This window comes from Bombina bombina, chromosome 2, assembly GCF_027579735.1.
Source record: "Bombina bombina isolate aBomBom1 chromosome 2, aBomBom1.pri, whole genome shotgun sequence".
NCBI lineage: Eukaryota > Metazoa > Chordata > Amphibia > Anura > Bombinatoridae > Bombina > Bombina bombina.
Window position 1 is genome coordinate 1273580356 of NC_069500.1, and position 22369 is coordinate 1273602724.

At 40.3% G+C, this 22369-nt stretch overlaps 1 protein-coding gene across 1 annotated transcript in view; it reads right to left on the bottom strand.

Moving 5' to 3' along the window:
* Window positions 1-22369, bottom strand: part of ZCCHC4 (zinc finger CCHC-type containing 4) — a 110242-nt gene that overhangs the window by 29116 nt on the left and 58757 nt on the right. Inside the window, exons 11-12 of the mRNA XM_053704082.1 lie at window positions 21374-21425; window positions 8298-8445 (exon numbers count right to left, since the gene is read on the bottom strand). Of these exons, the coding sequence (XP_053560057.1) occupies window positions 8298-8445; window positions 21374-21425 (200 nt within the window). The remainder of the gene's footprint in view (window positions 1-8297; window positions 8446-21373; window positions 21426-22369) is intronic.

Here is a 22369-nt window from a genome sequence, read left to right on the forward strand (position 1 = left end):
GAGTTGAATTCCCACTACTAATTGAATGGACTCATGGACTCTCCATGCCATTGGAAAGAAAGTTATATAATTTGCCAACAACTTTGGGCTAAAAATGTTCCTTTTGTTTTTGAAAGAGGAGTGAAGAAGAAGAAGAGGTTTAAAATATGTATAAAAACAAAATTTATGCTTACCCGATACATTTCTTTCTCTTTCTTGACACGGTGAGTCCACGGATTATCTCTAATTACTATTGGAAATATCACTCCTGCCCAGCAGGAGGCGGCAAAGAGCACCACAGCAAAGCTGTTAAATATCACCTCCCTTCTCTCCAACCCCAGTCATTCGACCAAAGTAAAAGGAAAGAAAGGAAATAAGGTGCAGAGGTGTCTGATGTTTATAACACAAAAAAAAACTGTCTAAAGAAAACAGGGCGGGACGTGGACTCACAGTGTCAAGAAATAAATAAATTTATCAGGTAAGCATAAATTTAGTTTTCTTTCTAATGACACAGTGAGTCCATGGATCATCTCTAATTACTATTGGGAATCAATACCCAAGCTAGTAGACACAGATGATAAGAAGCCTCAGCCGAGGCAAAAGTATCAAATTTATAGAATTTAGAAAAAGTGTGTAGAGAGGACCAAGTTGCAGCCTTGCAAATCTGTTCCACAGAAGCTTAATTTTTGAATGCCCAGGAAGAGCAAACAGCCCTCGTAGAATGAGCCGTGACTCTCTCAGGAGGCTGCTGCCCAGCAGTTTCATAGGCCAAGCGAATTATACTCTTCAGCCACAAAGAAAGAAGTAGATGTAGCTTTCCGACGCTTACGTTTCCCAGAGAAAACAATAAACCGAGCAGAAGACTGACGAAATTCCTTTGTCGTCTGTAGATAGAATTTCAACGCACGCACCACGTCTAGGTTGTGCAGCAGGCGTTCTTTATGAGAGGACGGGTTAGGACACAAAGAAAAAACAATGATTTCTTGATTAATGTTCCTATGCGAAACCACTTTAGGGAGGAACCCTAACTTAGTACGCAGAACTACCTTATCCGAATGAAAAATAAGGTAAGGGGATTCACACTGCGACGCTGAGAGCTCTGATACTCTACGAGCAGAAGAAATTGCAACAAGAAATAAAACCTTCCAAGATAGCATCTTAATATCTAAGGAATGCATAGGCTCAAACGGAGCCTGCTGAAGAACCTTAAAAACAAGGTTAAGACTCCAGGGAGAAGTAACAGGTTTGAACACAGGCCTGATTCTGACCAAAGCCTGACAGAAAGATTGCACATTTGGTACATCCGCCAGACGCTTATGTAACAAAATAGACAAAGCAGATATCTGACCCTTCAAAGTACTTGCCGATAAACCCTTCTCCAAACCTTCCTGGAGAAAGGACAGAAATCTAGGAATCCAAACTCTACTCCAAGAGTAGCCTCTGGATTCACACCAATACAGATATTTACTCCATATCTTATAGTAAATCTTTCGGGTAACAGATTTACGAGCTTAAATCATGGTCTCAATGACCGACTCAAAGAATCCCAGCTTAGATACAATTAAGCATTCAATCTCCAAGCAGTCAGCTTCAGAAAAACGAGATTTGGGTGAAGGAAGGGCCCTTGAAGTACTTTGATTTTCTGACTTCTGTCAGAAAAATTTTCATTGATAGGGAATCTATTATGGTTCCCAAGAACACTACCCTTTTAACTGGAATTAAGGAACTCTTTCCCAAATTCACCTTCTAACCGTGAGAAAGCAGGAAGGATAACAATATCTCTGTGTGAAAGTTCGCTTGTTGATGGATGGCGTCTGAACCAGAATGTTGTCTAGATAAGGCGCCACTGCAATGCCCCGCAACCAGAGCGCTGCCAACAGGGATCCCAGGACCTTTGAAAAAATCTGGGAGCTGTGGCAAGGCCGAATGGAAGAGACACAAACTGGAAGTCTTTGTCTAGAAATGCGAACCTCAGAAACTTGTGATGATCCCTGTGGATGGGAACATGCAGGTATGTGTCCTTTAAATCTACTGACGTCATGAATTGACCCCCTTGAACCAAGGGAAGAACGGAATGAATAGTTTCCATCTTGAAGGACTGTACTCTGAGGAACTTGTCTTTTAAGGTCTAAATTTGGTCTGAAGGTTCCCTCTTTTTTGGGAACCATGAACAGATTGGAGTAAAATCCCAGACCCTGTTCCTGCAGTGGACAGGAACTATCACTCCCAGGTCAGAAAGGTCTCGGACACAGTGTAAGACCGCCTCTCTTTTTATCTGGTCTACAGATAATCTTGAGAGCAGAAACCCGCCCTTGGGAGGAAAGGTCTTGAACTCTAGTTTGTATCCCTGGGACACGATGTCCACCGCACAGGGATCCTGAACATCTCAAACCCAAGCCTGAGCGAAGAAGGAAAGTCTGCCCCCCACAAGATCCGGTCCCGGATCGAGGGCAGACCCTTCATGCAGACTTTGAGTCAGCAAACGGGCTTCTAAGCTTGCTTCCCCTTGTTCCAAGACTGGTTGGTCCTCCAGGAAGGTTTGGACTGATCTTGCTTGGCAGAGGGAGAGGAACCATTTCCCCCCCGTAATGTCAGAAATCATTTCAGCCAAGCCCGGCCCAAACAAGGTCTTACCCTTGTAGGGAATCGCCAAAAGCTTAGACTTAGACGAAACATCCGCAGACCAGGATTTCAACCATAAGGCTCTGCGGGCAAGTACGGCAAAACCAGAAATCTTTGCTCCCAGCTTAATAACCTGTAGGGAAGCATCCGTAATAAAAGAATTGGCCAACTTAAGGGCCTTGATCCTATCCTGGATCTCTTCAAGGGGAGTGTCTGTCTGAATAGAATCAGACAATGCATCAAACCAGTATGTCGCCGCACTAGTGACGGTAGCAATACACACCGCAGGTTGCCATTGTAAAGCCTGGTGAACATACATGTTTTTGAGCAACCCCTCCAACTTCTTATCCATAGGATCCTTAAAGGAACAACTATCCTATGGGAACAGTAGCTGTCTTAGCCCCTTCCACCTTGGGAACCGTCTGCCAAGACTCCCTGATAGTCAGCAATAGGGAACATCTTATTTAAAATAGGGGATGGAGAAAAAACATAATTTATGTAAGAACTTACCTGATAAATTCATTTCTTTCATATTAGCAAGAGTCCATGAGCTAGTGACGTATGGGATATACATTCCTACCAGTTTCCCAAACCTCAAAATGCCTATAAATACACCCCTCACCACACCCACAAATCAGTTTAACGCATAGCCAAGAAGTGGGGTGATAAGACAAAAGTGCGAAAGCATAAAAAATAAGGAACTGGAATAATTGTGCTTTATACAAAAAATCATAACCACCACAAAAAGGGTGGGCCTCATGGACTCTTGCTAATATGAAAGAAATGAATTTATCAGGTAAGTTCTTACATAAATTATGTTTTCTTTCATGTAATTAGCAAGAGTCCATGAGCTAGTGACGTATGGGATAATGACTACCCAAGATGTGGATCTTCCACGCAAGAGTCACTAGAGAGGGAGGGATAAAATAAAGACAGCCAATTCCGCTGAAAATAATCCACACCCAAAATAAAGTTTTAAATCTTATAATGAAAAAAAACTGAAATTATAAGCAGAAGAATCAAACTGAAACAGCTGCCTGAAGTACTTTTCTACCAAAAACTGCTTCAGAAGAAGAAAACACATCAAAATGGTAGAATTTAGTAAAAGTATGCAAAGAAGACCAAGTTGCTGCTTTGCAAATCTGATCAACCGAAGCTTCATTCCTAAACGCCCAGGAAGTAGAAACTGACCTAGTAGAATGAGCTGTAATCCTTTGAGGCGGAGTTTTACCCGACTCGACATAAGCATGATGAATTAAAGATTTCAACCAAGATGCCAAAGAAATGGCAGAGGCCTTCTGACCTTTCCTAGAACCGGAAAAGATAACAAATAGACTAGAAGTCTTTCGGAAATTCTTAGTAGCCTCAACATAATATTTCAAAGCTCTAACTACATCCAAAGAATGCAATGATCTCTCCTTAGAATTCTTAGGATTAGGACATAATGAAGGAACCACAATTTCTCTGCTAATGTTGTTAGAATTCACAACCTTAGGTAAAAATGTAAAAGAAGTTCGCAACACCGCCTTATCCTGATGAAAAATCAGAAAAGGAGACTCACAAGAAAGAGCAGATAATTCAGAAACTCTTCTAGCAGAAGAGATGGCCAAAAGAAACAAAACTTTCCAAGAAAGTAATTTAATGTCCAATGAATGCATAGGTTCAAACGGAGGAGCTTGAAGAGCCCCCCAGAACCAAATTCAAACTCCAAGGAGGAGAAATTGACTTAATAACAGGCTTTATACTAATCAAAGCTTGTACAAAACAATGAATATCAGGAAGATTAGCAATCTTTCTGTGAAAAAGAACAGAAAGAGCAGAGATTTGTCCTTTCAAGGAACTTGCAGACAAACCTTTATCCAAACCATCCTGAAGAAACTGTAAAATTCTCGGAATTCTAAAAGAATGCCAGGAAAAATGATGAGAAAGACACCAAGAGTCTTCCAGACTCGATAATATATCTTCCTAGATACAGATTTACGAGCCTGTAACATAGTATTAATCACAGAGTCAGAGAAACCTCTTTGACTAAGAATCAAGCGTTCAATCTCCATACCTTTAAATTTAAGGATTTGAGATCCTGATGGAAAAAAGGACCTTGCGACAAAAGGTCTGGTCTTAACGGAAGAGTCCATGGTTGGCAAGAAGCCATCCGGACAAGATCCGCATACCAAAACCTGTGAGGCCATGCTGGAGCCACCAGCAGAACAAACGAGCATTCCTTCAGAATCTTGGAGATTACTCTTGGAAGAAGAACTAGAGGCGGAAAGATATAGGCAGGATGATACTTCCAAGGAAGTGACAATGCATCCACTGCTTCCGCCTGAGGATCCCTGGATCTGGACAGATACCTGGGAAGTTTCTTGTTTAGATGAGAAGCCATCAGATCTATTTCTGGAAGTCCCCACATTTGAACAATCTGAAGAAATACCTCTGGGTGAAGAGACCATTCGCCCGGATGTAACGTTTGGCGACTGAGATAATCCGCTTCCCAATTGTCTATACCTGGGATATGAACCACAGAAATTAGACAGGAGCTGGATTCCGCCCATACCAGTATTCGAGATACTTCTTTCATAGCCAGAGGACTGTGAGTCCCTCCTTGATGATTGATATATGCCACAGTTGTGACATTGTCTGTCTGAAAACAAATGAACGATTCTCTCTTTAGAAGAGGCCATGACTGAAGAGCTCTGAAAATTGCACGGAGTTCCAAAATATTGATTGGTAATCTCACCTCCTGAGATTCCCAAACCCCTTGTGCTGTCAGAGACCCCCAAACAGCTCCCCAACCTGTCAGACTTGCATCTGTTGAAATTACAGTCCAGGTCGGAAGAACAAAAGAAGCCCCCTGAATTAAACGATGGTGATCTGTCCACCACGTCAGAGAGTGTCGTACAATCGGTTTTAAAGATATTAATTGAGATATCTTTGTGTAATCCCTGCACCACTGGTTCAGCATACAGAGCTGAAGAGGTCGCATGTGAAAACGAGCAAAGGGGATCGCGTCCGATGCAGCAGTCATAAGACCTAGAATTTCCATGCATAAGGCTACCGAAGGGAATGATTGAGACTGAAGGTTTCGACAAGCTGAGATCAATTTTAGACGTCTCTTGTCTGTCAGAGACAGAGTCATGGACACTGAATCTATCTGTAAACCTAAAAAGGTTACCCTTGTCTGAGGAATCAATGAACTTTTCGGTAAATTGATCCTCCAACCATGATCTCGAAGAAACAACACAAGTCGATTCGTATGAGATTCTGCTAAATGTGAAGACTGAGCAAGTACCAGGATATCGTCCAAATAAGGAAATACCACAATACCCTGTTCTCTGATTACAGACAGAAGGGCACCGAGAACCTTTGTAAAAATTCTTGGAGCTGTTGCTAGGCCAAACGGCAGAGAGCACAAACTTACTTCACCACCTCCATAGGAGGCAAAGTTTGTGGTGAGGGGTGTATTTATAGGCATTTTGAGGTTTGGGAAACTTTGCCCCTCCTGGTAGGAATGTATATCCCATACGTCACTAGCTCATGGACTCTTGCTAATTACATGAAAGAAAGGGATACCAGGTCTCTCCCATAACCTAGCAATAATCTCTGTAGCCCGATCAGGTACAGGGAAAACCTCCACCATGAAAGGTACATCAAAATACTTGTTTAGCTTGCTAGACTTCTCAGGATTGATTACGACCGTAGTGTCGGAGTCGTCCAAGGTAGCCAAAACCTCCTTAAGTAACATACGGAGGTGTTCTAGCTTAAACCTGAAGGATACTTCAGCATCAGAAGAAAGAATTACACTGTCTGGGTCTGAGATTTCACCCTCAGATGCTACCGAAGTATCTTCCTCCTCAGATTTCTGGGAGGGAACATTGGAATAGCCACGACTGCTTTTCCCATGCTGCGTTTTCTCTGCAGCATGGGAAAAGCAGACAGCGCATCAGATACCGCAGAAGACACGAGGGTAGCGATGTCTTGCAATGTAACGCCAGGCAGAGTTTGAGAGGAAGCGCAGGGCACTGCATGTGTGGACGATTACGTTTGGGACACTTGAGGAGAAAGCTGCGGCATATCTTGAACATTGTCAGAAGACCCCTAAACAGCATCCGACTTAGAAAAAAGTCTATCCTTGTAATTTAAGGTTCTCTTAATACATGAGGAACAGAAAGGGATTGGTGGTTCCACGTTAGCATCAAAACAAAGAACAAGTAACATTTTGCTGGGCCTCTTGGTCCATCTTTACACAAAATTGAACAAATTAGAATTAAACATATATTTTAAGTTGAAATTAAACACACAAAAAACTTTACTGTCTCTTTAAATTTTAAAACGTAACTGCTTTATTTTTTCTGCAAGAAAATGAATAAACTGTCACAAACACTCCGGACAACATCTACACCTCAGCTTAGCTGAGGTGCCTACCTGCCTTGCTGACACCAGAGACAATATCCTGCTAGAAGAATTCTGGACTCAACTTACAGCACTATAAAAACGCAGTCCGGCAACCGTAGCACTGCTTACAAAGCTGCAATGACGCTGTCTTCCCTCCAGAACACAGGAAGTGAATGGGAAAAGGTGCGCAGCAGAAACTTGACGTCTCAGCTATCCCCGCCCATTGTGGGCGTATCAAAATTAACCTCCCGGTCGGCAAAACGTACTCTGAACTAAAGCCGCCGGGAGTAAGTGAAAACAAACCACACATTGAGCCTATATCTCCTCATCCCCAGTGCCTGCAAATACTGCCCTTTTCAACATTATCCCCCAATTGTATAGGAGAATGTCTCTTGTGTCCCATCAAATAAATATTAAAGTGCCATATTTTTCCTACATAGTCCCAGAAAAATAAAATCAGCACTTAACCTCCATGAAATCTGCCAGGCAGCAAGGCATCTCACTAGGTTTGAGAGGCATGTTACCTTCACATGCACCTGTGGAAGAAAACAAAGACTGAGTAATCTTACTCAGGCTTATAAATTAGGGCAGCAATAACTACTTGGGAGGCGCAGTGAGGATTATACCCCACCAGTTCCCAATTGCTTAAAAGCCACCACTGCTCTACTGAAGAGACTGACATGGGCTACGGCTACACCCCAGGACAAAGCAGAACAAACTTGCACTGGTGAAAAATAACAAAATCTTGATTGAAGAATCTTCTTCCAGACATCTAAACTTTACCACCTCCTTGCTCTTAACGTAGGCAAAGAGAATGACTGGGGTTGGAGGGAAGAGAGGTGATATTTAACAGCTTTGCTGTGGTGCTCTTTGCCGCATCCTGCTGGGCAAGAGTGATATTCCCAATAGTAATTAGAGATGATTTGTGGACTCCATATGTCATTAGAAAGATATTTTCACTCTTACACTCTTTGCCAAGTGGGGAATATGTGAATACACATGATTAATGTTGGCATGAGTTCTTGGTCCCATAAAGCAAGATGCAGTTATGCACAGTAATGCCAGTGAGGGTCTAGGACAGGACACATGCGTAGTCCTGCTTTGAAAGCCTCATTAAATGCATTCATGTTGTCTGGACCTTTCCAGTATATATTCTCTTATAACTATATACTTTCATATCTTCCATAATAATAAAGAACATTTATTTTAGAGCTAAGAGTACAAAACGTGCTACCATCTCCATATAAACACATATTAAATCATCGACTTTTACAACCCACAGTCAAACATCACATTTAACTTACTTATTGCCTTTTGCAGTTTCAGTATGACGGGGACAGCTCCTGTGTTTGTGATCTTTTCCTCCACAGAGAAAGCAGCCAGGCTCATTGCCAACACCACATGAGTGGTCAGGAAGTGCACATCGATTGCATCCGCTACAGTGCGTCCAAGCTAGTAAAAAGTGATAATGGTGAAAATCAAAGCAAGCTAATAAGAAGACTGCACCAGTCAGAGAAATGTATAGCAAAATAGTTAGGTAATTTAATCTAGGCAAAAGCAATTTGGGTGCAAAAAGAAACAAAAATGCGTAGTTTCCCTAATTAGAACTCATCAATCATAAAGTGCTCTCTTTAAGTGTGACACACAGAAACTCACTGTAAAATTCACCATAGATGTTACGACAAACCTTAAAATCAATGACAGTCTCTCAAAAACAGTCTAGTACAAATGGCAGTTAAAAAGTATAAGGTTGCACTAAAAAGGAAAGACACTAGCCCAAATATATATATATATATATATATATATTTATTTATATATATTCCTAAACACATTTAATGAATCATAAGAAACAGAGCAATTACATAAACTTTTAGGAAAAATAGCTGATAAAAAAACGTTATTCTTACCTTATAAATTCCTTTCTTTCTTGTTGGTGAGAGTCCACAATTCCTTACTGTTGGGAAATCATCACCTGGCGGCAAAGACACACCAAAGCAAAGCTTTAAGTATCGCTCCTACTTCCCTTAACCTCCCAGTATTATGTATAGCCAAGAATAGGAGGAAAAAGTGAGAGAGACAGTAGGGTAAAGTGGTGCAAATTAAAACTGCCACCACAAAGTAAAATGGGTTTGTGGACTCTCACCAACAAGAAAAAGTAATTTATCAGGTAAGAATAAATTATGTTTTCTATCTAAGTTGATGAGAGTACTCGTTTCCTTACTGTTGGGAAAGAATACTCAAGCTGTGGAGTCCACAATGGTAACGGGTGGGAAAAAAAAAAAAAAAGAATTAAGGCAGGCACCTATTTACCAGAAACCACAGTCCAAAGCAGCATCAAAATGACAAAAATATGATATGCAAAGATGACCAAGTAGCCACCTTGGAAATTTTATCTACTGAAGCCTATTTGTAAAAAACAAAACAAAAAAAAACAAGACCAAACTCAAAAACCAAGAATATAGAGAATAAGAAGTGGCACTCTGACTCGTACACCTACCTGAAAACAGAACTAACAAACTTCAGGACAGATAGAATACGTAGTAGCCTACAAATAGAAAAACAATGTCCTAAACACATCTAGAAAATGTAGTAATCTCTACTTTCATGATTTTGTAGTGGGACATAAAGAGGTTTCACAAATTCCCAATTAATGATCTATGGAGAACCCCCTCAGAGAAAAACTGAACAAAGTTCAAGAACAACCCTGTCCTGAAGGGAGAGCGTATGCGGTGGAACAAAAGAGAGCTAACAATTCAGATACTCTGCTAGCTGAAGAAAACTAAATTTATGCTTACCTGATAAATTACTTTCTTTTACGATATGACGAGTCCATTTCATCCTTACTTGTGGGATATTAACCTCCTGCTAACAGGAAGTGGCAAAGGGCACCACAGCAGAGCTGTATATATATAGCCCCTCCCCTTCCCCTCCACCCTCAGTCATTCTGCCGAAGGGATAGGAAGAGAAAAGGAAAGGCTAAAAAGGTGCAGAGGTGACTGAAGTTTACAAAAAATATAAAGAAAAACTGTCTTGAAAAGAACAGGGTGGGCCGTGGACTCGTCATATCGTAAAAGAAAGTAATTTATCAGGTAAGCATAAATTTAGTTTTCTTTTACAAAGATATGACGAGTCCACGGATTTCATCCTTACTTGTGGGAAACCAATACCAAAGCAATAGGACACGGATGAAATGGAGGGACAAGACAGGAATCCAGGCTTTCCAGAATAAACAATGAATAATGAAGATGATTGACGGAAATCTTTAGTTGCCTGTAAGTAAAACTTTAAGGCACGGACCACATCCAAATTATGCAACATACGCTCCTTCTTAGAAGAAGGGTTAGGACATAAGGAAGGAACAACAATTTCCTGATTAATATTGTTATTTGAAACAACCTTAGGAAGGAACGTAACACCACCTTATCAGAATGAAAAATAAGATAAAGGGAATCACACTGTAGTGCTGAAAGCTCAGAAACTCTTCGAGCAGAAGAAATAGCAACTAAAAACAGAACTTTCCAAGATAACAATTTGATATCCATGGAATGCAAAGGTTCAAACGGAACCCCTTGAAGAACTCAAAGAACTAAATTCAAACTCCAGGGAGGAGTAATGGGTCTATATACAGGCTTAATTCTACATAGAGCCTGACAAAAAGACTGAACGTCTGGCACATTTGCCAAACGTTTGTAAAACAGAATTGACAAAGCTGAAATTTGTCCCTTTAAGGAACTCACTGATAACCCTTTCTCCAATCCTTGGAGAAAAGACAGAATCCTAGGAATCCTAACTTGACTCCATGAGTAACCCTTGGATTCACACCAATAAAGATATTTACGCCATATCTTATGATAAATCTTTCTAGTGACAGGCTTTCTGGCCTGTATCAAAGTATTGATGACCGAATCAGAGAATCCTCACTTCGATAAAATCAAGCGGTCAATCTCCACACAGTCAGCTGCAGAGAAATTAGATTTGGATATTGGAAAGGACTTTGAATAAGAAGGTCCTGTCTCAATGGAAGTTTCCACGGTGGCAGAGTGGACATGTCCACTAGATCCGCATACCAAGTCCTGAGTGGCCACGCAGGCGCTATCAGGATCACTGAAGCTCTCTCCTGTTTGATTCGAGCAATCACGCGTGGGAGGAGAGGAAACGGCGGAAACACATAAGCTAGGTTGAACAACCAAGGAACTGCCAAGGCAGCTATCAGTTCGGCCTGATGATCCCTTGACCGGGATCCGTATCTTAGCATTCTGTCGAGATGCCATCAAATCCAATTCCGGTCTGCCCCATCTGAGAATCAATGAGGTAAATACCTCCGGATGAAGTTTACACTCCCCCGGATGAAAAGTCTGTCGACTTAGAAAATCTGCTTCCCAGTTCTCTACTCCTGGGATATAGATCGCTGACAGATGACAAGAGTGGGCCTCCGCCCAACTGATTATCTTGGATACCTCTATCATTGCTAAGGAACTCCTTGTTCCCCCTGATGATTGATATATGCCACAGTCGTGATGTTGTCCGACTGGAATCTGATGAATTTAGCCGAAGCCAACTGAGGCCATGCCTGAAGCGCATTGAATATTGCTCTCAGTTCCAGAATATTGATTGGACTCCACTTGAGTCCAAACACCCTGAGCCTTCAGGGAGTTCCAAACTGCACCCCAGCCCAGAAGGCTGGCATCTGTTGTCACTATCACCCACGAGGGTCTGCGGAAACAAGTCCCTTGGGACAGATGATCCGGCGACAACCACCAAAGAAGAGAGTTTCTGGTCTCTTGATCCAGATTTATCTGAGGAGATAAATCCGCATAATCCCCATTCCACTGTCCGAGCATGCACAGTTGAAGTGGTCTGAGATGAAAGCGAGCAAACGATGTCCATTGCCGCTACCATTAATCCAATTACCTCCATACACTGAGCCACTGATGGCCGAGGAATGGACTGAAGTGCTCGGCAAGTATTTAGAATCATTGATTTTCTGACCTCCGTCAGAAATATTTTCATGGCTACCGAGTCTATCAGAGTTCACCTTCCAGCCGTGGGTTCTCAGAAAAGACAACACTGTGTCCGTGTGAGATTTTGTTAGATGATATGTTGACGCCTGAATAGACCCTAGAACCTTTGTGAAGATTCTGGGTGCTGTGGCCAACCCGAAAGGAAGAGCCACAAACTGATAATGTTTGTCCAAGAAGGCAAACCTTAGAAACCGATGATGATCCTTGTGGATTGGAATATGAAGGTAAGCATCCTTTAAATCCACGGTAGTCATATATTGACCCTCTTGGATCATTGGTAAAATTGTTCGTATTGTCTCCATCTTGAATGATGGAACTCTTAGAAATTTGTTTACACACTTGAGATCTAAGATGGGTCTGAACATTCCCTCTTTTTTGGGAACCACAAATAGGTTTGAGTAAAACCCCTGTCCCTGTTCCAATTTTGGAACTGGACAAATTACTCCCATAGTAGAAAGGTCTTTTACACAGCGTAAGAACGCCTCTCTTTTTTTATCTGGTTTGCAGATAACTTTGAAAGATGAAATCTCCCTCTTGGGAGAAAGTCCTTGAATTCCAATTGATAACCGTGGGTCACTATTTCTAGTGCCCAGGGATCCTGAACATCTCTTGCCCAAGCCTGAGCAAAGAAAGAGAGTCTGCCCCATACTAGATCCAGTCCCGAATCAGGGGCCGCCCCTTCATGCTGTCTTAGGAGCAGCAGCGGGCTTTTTGGATTGTTTACCCTTATTCCAGTTCTGATTAGGTCTCCAGACTGACTTAGATTGGGTAAAATTCCCTTCCTGCTTTGAGGAAGAAGAAGCGGGGGTCCTCCTTTAAAGTTCCGAAAGGAACGAAAATGAATTATTCTGCTTACCCCTCATTTTAAACCGATTTATCCTGAGGTAGGGCATGGCCTTTACCTCCTGTAATATCAGAAATTATTTCCTTCAATTCTGGCCCGAAAAGGGTCTTACCTTTAAAGGGAATAGCTAAAAGCTTATGTTTTGATGACACATCAGCAGACCAAGATTTGAGCCACAATGCCCTACGTGCTAAAATAGCAAATCCTGCATTTTTGCCGCTAATTTAGCAATTTGAAAAGCGGCATCAGTAATAAAAGAATTAGCTAGCTTGAGAGCCTTAATTCTATCTAAGATGTCATCTAATGGAGTCTCAACCTTAAGAGACTCTTCTAGAGCCTCAAACCAAAAAGCTGCTGCAGTAGTTACTGGAACAATGCAAGCTGTAGGTTGTAAAAGAAACCCCTGATTAACAAATAATTTCTTTAGTAGACCCTCTAATTTCTTATCCATAGGATCTTTGAAAGCACAACTATCCTCAATGGGAATAGTAGTACGCTTAGCTAGGGTAGATATAGCTCCCTCTACCTTAGGGGCTGTTTGCCATGAGTCCCGAATGGTGTCTGATATGGGAAACATTTTCTTAAAATTAGGAGGGGGAGAAAACGGTATACCTGGTCTATCTTATTCCTTTCTAATAATTTCCGAAATTCTCTTAGGAACCGGAAAAACATCAGTGTAAGTAGGCACTTCTAAATATTTAGCCATTTTACACAATTTCTCTGGAGGAATCATAATAGGATCACAATCATCTAAAACCTCCCTAAGTAACAGGCGGAGGTGTTCAAGCTTAAATTTAAATGACATAGCATCTGAATCTGTCTGAGGTAAAACATTCCCTGAATCTGAAATTTCACCCTCAGAAAGTAATTCCCTGATCCCCAACTCAGAACACTGTGAGGGAACATCGGAAATAGCTAATAAAGCATCAGAGGATTCAATATTTACATTAATACCTGACCTACTGCGTTTACCCTGCAACACTGGTAATTTAGACAATACCTCTGTAAGGGTAGTTGACATAACTGCAGCCATCTCCTGCAGAGTAAAAGAATTAGACGCACTAGAAGTACTAGGCGTCGCTTGTGTGGGCGTTAAAGGTTGTGACACTTGGGGAGAATTGGATGGCATATCCTCATTCTCTTCAGACTGAGAATCATCCTTAGGCACACTTTCTTTATTTAAAATATGCTTTTTACATTGTAAGGCCCTTTCAGTACAAGAGTTACACAATGTTAGAGGGGTTTGCACAATAGCTTCTAAACACATAGAACAATGAGAATCCTCAATGTCAGACATATTGAACAGACTAGTAATACCACAAAAGTCGATTAAACACTTATTTATTGCATAAAATAAACTTTAGAAAAAACGTGTACTGTGCCTTTAAGAAAAGAAAAAGTGAACAATTTTTCCAAAATGATCAAAAAACGTTTAATTATCTCAAAATTTAACCTAAGATCGTTGGTTTATCCAAAAATTACTGCACCCTGAAGCAAGGGCATAAATAAGGCTCAAAAGTACAAAATATCAACATTTAGCCAATTTATAGAAAAAAATACCCTCTGCACCTCGCCTGCTCTGGCGCCTACCTGCCCCCAGGGTACTTTGAAATAACTTTCCAACACTTCAGACCAGCTTGCACAGTCCAGGAGCCACCGGAGTTACTGCTTGCTGTTGGCTAGCCTGAAGGAAGTGCGCATCTGAGCGTGCAAAAATAGGCCACGCCCCTTAAGGTCGATGCCGAAGTAGGCCCAAACACAACCGCATGGAAAGCGGTTTCACACCTAAGTATAATCAGCTAGTGCCATACAACCCCTCAAATGCACCAGTAAATAAATATATAAATATCTGAAAAAACGTTATGTATCATTTTTTTATAATACTCATAGTGTCACACAATGCCCATAAGTCAACCATTAAATAAAATTAGGGATTCCAGTAATACCCTTTATATAACATAGGAATACTGCTTACCCCATTCCTATACAGGGAAATAAATGCCAGCCAGTTCTGATATATCAAGTCTCCTCAGAAAAAAAGGCTGCACTTACCTTAATGCTGCTTGTAGCATGAAACCAGTCTCCACACTGAAGATGTCTCATGGTTACCTTCAGAAGTCTTGTGGGAACCAGCGTGGATCTTAGTTACAACTGCTAAGATCATCAACCTCAGGGCAGAAATCTTCTTTCATATCCCCCTGAGGAAAATACTCACCGGTACCATTTAAAATAAAAAACTTCTTGATTGAAGAAACTAAAATTAACACCTCACTTTACCATGTCTTCCTAGTATAACACAGGCAAAGAGAATGACTGAGGGTGGAGGGGAAGGGAGGGGCTATATATACAGCTCTGCTGTGGTGCTCTTTGCCACTTCCTGTTAGCAGGAGGTTAATATCCCACAAGTAAGGATGAAATCCGTGGACTCGTCATATCTTTGTAAAAGAAATAGCAAACACAAACTAAATCTTCCAGAATAATAACTGAAAGTCCCATGAATGCATAAATTCAAAGGACGGATATTGCCAAACTCTAAGAACCAGAATCAAACATTATGGAAATTCTGCTAGTGACAAGCTTAATAGCCTGAATCAAGAACTCTAATACAGAGTCTGAAAATTTGAGAAAATATATTTTGGCAGATGAGGAAGGTGCCACAAATGAAAATGATATCTGAACTAGATCCGAATACCATACACTGCGAGAAAATCATTCACGCTGGACACACGCCTTTAGCCTAGGCAGTTCGTAAAAATGGAATAAAAATATAAACTAGTTGACAAGACCAAGGAACAACTAGAGCTCCTATTAAATCCACCGGAGGATCTCGACCTCAACCCAAATCTGGGAAGTACGTGGTTCATATGAGACGCCATGATGTCTATTATTGTAAGACCCCAGCAATCTACCAACTGGTCACAAATCTACTAATTGAGGACCCATTTTCCTGAATGTAACTTTTGGAGACTCAGTTAATCCGCTTCCCAGCTGAGAATCCTAGGAATGTGAATTGCTAACATTGAACACTGAATAGCTTTTGCCCAATTCAGAATACACAAAACCTATTTCATCACTAGAGAACTCTGGGTACCACCCAGATGATTGACATAGGCTACTGCCGAGAAGATGATTACTGAAAGGGAATGAAACAAACCCCTGGCACCAAAGAGGTATATATTCATTCACCCAGCAAAATATAGTCTGGTTACCTGATTAATTGAGACAGGTTGGAAAGATCTACATTTCACTGCCCTAGCCTGCAAAGCTGTAGTGCAGATGAAGTTGTGCAAACGGGAAGTGACACATTGGGTTATAGAAGCCCGAGATAGGGAGTGAAAATTTTGGCTGGCCAATAGTAGCTTGACCTTGCTTTGTATGTAAAACACAGCTGCTATGAAGACCAAATCTATGAGTACCACCACAAAGGAAAACTCATGTACAAGAGAAAAAAGAAACTCTTGACCACCCTTACCTTCCAGACAAGACTACGAAACAACCATTAGTTTATCTGAGTGCACAATAGGCCAAAGGTAAAAATGGAACTTAACCCAGAGACAATCCAAATATGGCGTCACCACTTCGCAGAGAAGGCTAATTGCAAAGCGCACAAATCAATATTCATAATGATCCTTTGAGCTGTAGCCAGATCAAAGGAAAAACTGCAAACTGATAATACCTGTTCAAAAAGGCTGAACCCCCCCAAAAAAATATATAAGAATGTGTAAACATGTATCCTTCAATTTATTGGTGTAATAAACTGTACCTGGATCACTAAAGGGAGACACAGGAGTAGTATACATTCTATATATCCTTAAACAGTTACTGATTTACAGAAATGTGAACAGTATAGTAAAATAGTGAGTAGAAAATTGGTAGCAACTGATGTATTAACATTTAGACATAGCAGTATGTAATCGCATTAGCACATATTAGAAAGTAAAACCAATTTGAGAAAACATACATTAATTTAGGAGAAAATACCCAAATCTGAGGAAAACACCCCCAAAGGGTCAACTTCAGGGAGAACGACAGCTTGTTCCCCTATGCCAGAATACAGTGTCAAAAAACACAAAGGTAAGGAGTCCTATAGAGCACCCTGGAAATGTAGGCACCTTTTAGATAATGCTAATGTAACTCAGGATTTGTGAGAAGGATCCCTTAGCATTCAGAGAATAAGCCCAGCTCTTAACATAGCTAATATATCTTGAAAAAGCGCTTTTGGATGAAACGTGTTGATTAGAGGCTGAATACACTGAATATAGTGTACTTTTACCCCTTTTCAGAACCAAGATTTTAGGCCTTTTTTTTGGTTCCAACGAACCTAACCTGCTGTTTCATGGCATCCAGAATAGGCCATTAGTGGGTTTTAAACTAAAGTGGAATTTGCAGATGAAACCTTAAAGAGACAGTCTACACCAGAATATTTATTGTTTTAAAAGATAGATAATCCCTTTATTACCCATTCCCTAGTTTTGCATAACCAACACAATTATATTAATACACTTTTTACCTCTGTGATTTCCTTGTATCTAAGCCTCTGCAAACTGCCCCTTATTTCAGTTCTTTTGACAGACTTGCAGTTTAGTCAATCAGTGCTGGCTCCAAGGAACTCCACGTGCATGAGCACAGTGTTATCTATATGAAACACATGAATTAACACCCTCTAGTCGTGAAAAACTGTCAAAATGCCCTGAGATGAGAGGCGGCCTTCAAGGGCTTAGAAATTAGCATATTAACCTCCTAGGTTTAACTTTCAATTAAGAATACCAAGAGAACAAAGCAAAATTGGTGATAGATGTAAATTTGAAAATTGTTTAAAATTACATGCCCTATCTGAATAATGAAAGTTTGTTTTGGACTAAACTGTCCCTTTAAGGTAGTTCAGAAGAACAAAATTGATTAGAGAATCTACCTCTACAAATAAAGGAACTTTTGCCACCGTAGATATATTGGCATTGAAAATGAAGAAGGGAATTCCCTGTCATTTTTGTGATGTATATTAACAAGTCACATAACTGGAACGAACCTCAGACGCCACTGCTTGGGACTAGAAACAACTGTGAATGTTTAGCTAATTGCGGAGCAGAAGAGTTCCGGTAGTGAATAACAAGGCTGAACACCTAGTCGGATGTGTCAGAGTAACCCCAACCCTCCCATAGATAGGAGAGAACAAAAGATAGGGGTTTATAGCACTCACCCTTAACATAATAGTATATTAGGCTAAAACATAACCTTTAATAAATTCACACAATTAAAACTGCAGTAGTGTCTGCTTAGAGTGAATGTAAATTTTGATGATAAATAAAGTGCACGTTTTTTAAAAATTTGATTAAAAACAGGGGCACTTTAATTCATCAAAATTTACATTTTACTCGTGTTGTGAAAATACTTACCTTTTAATCTTGACAGCCGCTCCAGCTTCCCAGTCGTCGCAAGCCTCTTCCTACGTCAGAAATGACGGACCGGTCATCCTCCAATTACGGCTCCCCGCCCCCCCTCCCGGGGGAATCAGTGTCTGATTCAACGCCATGATTAAAGGAAGCCAGGTTCCTCATTTTAGACCCAGGAAGAGGCTTTGCGACAGGCGGAGGAATCGATACAGCGGCTGTCAAGATTAAAAAGTATTTTCACAACACGAGTGAAATGTAAATTTTTATTAAATAAAGTGCCCCTGTTTTTAATAAAAATTTTAAAAAACAGGCACTTTATCATCAAAATATACTTTCACTTTAACACTGCCCACCACCATAAATGAAATCGTCTAACACCCCCGTTTCCTGGCCGATAACTGGATACGTTGGCTTCAGGTGATAGGGGTGTCACAACGAAAATGTAACTTTAAAACAAGCGCATTTCGGCCGTAACACTGGCCCTTTCTCAGTGTTAAGTAAAAAATGACAAGACGAAAATGCGTGTATTACAGCCTTTTAAACATCCAACTAACTGTACTTAGCCAATCCAAGTACGGGACTCCTTATCGCCCCTCCCACCCTTCGTAGTCGTCCACTGATAGGACATGCTAAGGGTGTGAACTGGAATCGCTCATTTCATAGGTCATTAGTTGGTGATGCTAAAGCAGTGTCATAACACACCCCTTCTCCCCCCTGTTTATCGCTGCAAATACTAAGAATGCATTTTGCTATTCTGCAATCAAAATATGCGATCCAATACTCAGATATGTTACAAACGTTTTTAAGGTAAACACCGGTTTCCGAACTCCCAAATGTTTAGACAGTATCTAAAATGTTACTGATTGACAGGTTAGTATATTGCTCCAGAGTAGCTTACGCATAACCATAGCGGTTAAGCTCAAACATGTGTTTAGTATAATCGGAGCACCGATCATAAAGTCCATCAGTCACTTCAGGTCACCATAATTAAAGAGTCACCTAATTAGTAATTGGTCGCATCTATTAAAATGGTAATATACATTCATGTTGCTAATACCCACATTATTAAAGGAAGTTTTTAGAATTTTTTATTTTCGTTCATGCCATGAGGCATCACACAATGGAGTCTAAATATCCACTTTGTCTCTCTCTGCAGCAGTACCGTTTCATTAATACCACCTCTTATTCCCGGTCTCAACCTTTCAAGTCCCCAACATCTCAGAGCATTTGTGTTACCATTGTGATGCTGAAGGAAGTGCTTAGCCACACTAGTAATTTGTTTCCCTTTTTCAACATCTTTTCTGGCAGTCCTTATATTGCTTAAATGCTGTGACTCTAGTCCCCATGCCAACATAAAAAAGGTTACAACTGCATGTTAAGCAATAAAAAACATTGTTGCTTTTGCAGTTGATGTGGTTATTTATAAAACATTTTTTATTAAATCGGTCAGTGACAGATTTAGTCACCACCATGTGCTGGCAAACTCTACAACCACCACAGCGGATAGAATATTTGTATAATGGGGGCTTGTTAGCATTCCTGTCAAAGTGACTTTGGGTTAGACAGTCGTTTAAATGGTTGGACCTTCTATAAGTGAACATAGGGTTATCTGTTAGTAATGATTTTAGCCGATCATCAGCCTTCAAAACATGCCAGTGCCTATTAAAAATATCCCTAATTTGTTCACTATAAGGTGAATAAGTGTCAGAGAGTAACCCTGAAGGTGGCTTATGGAGTATCATAGAGATCTGATCCACCATATATTTTCTGTGTCACACTGAGTAATAACTTTTGAGCAGAGGTTAACAGACGGTGACCTCTGGTAATCGAACTTGACCTTATACTGACCTGAACAACACTGACATTTTTCAGCATTTAAAACAACCGAAGTGTGAATGTAAACTGTATTTAGTTTTGGTCCCAATAGCCGGCATATCATTTATATATATTTCTAGATGTTTGCCTAATAGGATTTTATCTGGATATCTATGTTTTTATAGGTATGAGATTGTGCACATCTCAGAATTAATTATTTTTGAATATATAAAAATCATGTTATTTTTTATTCAGTGAGAAAGTAATTATGATTCACTTCACACATTCCTCTATATTGCAACCCCACTGGGTTCTACAACATTTCCTTACATATACTTTTACATTTCATCTTTATTTTAAAACTGCTCAGGCGCCCTATAGTCTTCAATAATCTATAGTCCTGTAGTCTACTGAAAACTACTAAATAAATGAATTAGTCCAAAGCAAAACATGTAATATATTGTTCATACATGGATAATAAAGATTAAAGGGACACTGAACCCAAATGTTTTCTTTTGTGATTCAGATAGAGCATGCAATTTTAAGCAACTTTCTAATTTACTCCTATTATCAATTTTTCTTCGTTCTCTTGCAATCCTTATTTGAAAAAGATGGCATCTAAGCTAATTTTTTTGTTCAGGACCATGTACAGCACTTGTTTATTGGTGAGTGAATGTATCCACCAATCAGCAACAACAACCCAGGTTGTTCACCAAAAATGAGCCGGCATCTAAACTTACATTCTTGCATTTCAAATAAAGATACCAAGAGAATGAAGAAAATTTGATAATAGGAGTAAATTAGAAAGTTGCTTAAAACTGCATGCTCTATCTGAATCACGAAAGAAAAAAAATTGGGTTCAGGGTCCCTTTAATAAAATTTGATAATCAAAGATGAATTAATCTGTTCATAAAGACAAACCTATGATTTTTACGGGGTATAAAATAACCTTGACACTGATACTTTCAATACTGGTTCTGTGCAGAGCAACAAGGTCACTAAAAGAAGTGATTACACACTAACTAGCACGTGCAGTCAATAGGATCAATAAAAGATGATAAAGGCTTACATATAAAATCAACTGTGTGACGGCCTCTTTATGCTGCTTCTAAATATCATGCGGGTAATTAAAAAAAATTCCTAAAAGAAACATCTGTTTAACTCCAACCTAGGAGTCGGTTTGATATATTTAGGAGTTTGGCATTGCAATACATTTACGTGTGACTATAAAAATTATGGGTTTTTTGGCGATATGCACAAATAATCCATCTTGGCAGCCATTCTAGTTATTTTGAGTTACTGCTACTTACACGGCTTCACACACTTCTTGCATAATACACAATGCTTCCATCGTCTGCCATCCTAGAAACAAATGATGACAATCAGCAAGTACTCCACACGCTATCTCAAGATAAAACAATATAAAGGCAGAAAGGACTTGCATGCAAGTGTGATTTAATTAAAGCGTTTACATTAAGGGTATACAGGTGGCCCTCGGTTTACGACTGTTCAACTTGCGCCGTTTCAGAATAACGCCCTTTTTTTTGCTATTGAAAAGCATTGACTGCTATTAAAAGCATTAGCACATGCATACATTAAAATAGCCAGTAGGTGGAGCTGTCCGCTTGTGTTGCAGCAAACACATGCAAAGAAAAGCAAGCCAGACATCATCAATGGATCAGCTTTCAAAGGAACAAGATCTAGCAGCCACTTCCCTTAGCTGCAGACTCAATGCAGAGAACTGTTTGCAGAAAAAGGCAAGTAAAAACCGTTTTTGTTCATTAAACTTAGTTTGATGATGATGCAGTCTGTTGTGTGATTAAACACAGGCAGGATAATCAGTGTATAACCAGACCTGAGCAATGGATCCGTTTTTAAAGCAACAAGATCTAGCAGCCACTTCCCTTAGCTGCAGAAAAACAGAATTTATGTTTACCTGATAAATTACTTTCTCCAACGGTGTGTCCGGTCCACGGCGTCATCCTTACTTGTGGGATATTCTCTTCCCCAACAGGAAATGGCAAAGAGCCCAGCAAAGCTGGTCACATGATCCCTCCTAGGCTCCGCCTACCCCAGTCATTCGACCGACGTTAAGGAGGAATATTTGCATAGGAGAAACCATATGGTACCGTGGTGACTGTAGTTAAAGAAAATAAATTATCAGACCTGATTAAAAAAACCAGGGCGGGCCGTGGACCGGACACACCGTTGGAGAAAGTAATTTATCAGGTAAACATAAATTCTGTTTTCTCCAACATAGGTGTGTCCGGTCCACGGCGTCATCCTTACTTGTGGGAACCAATACC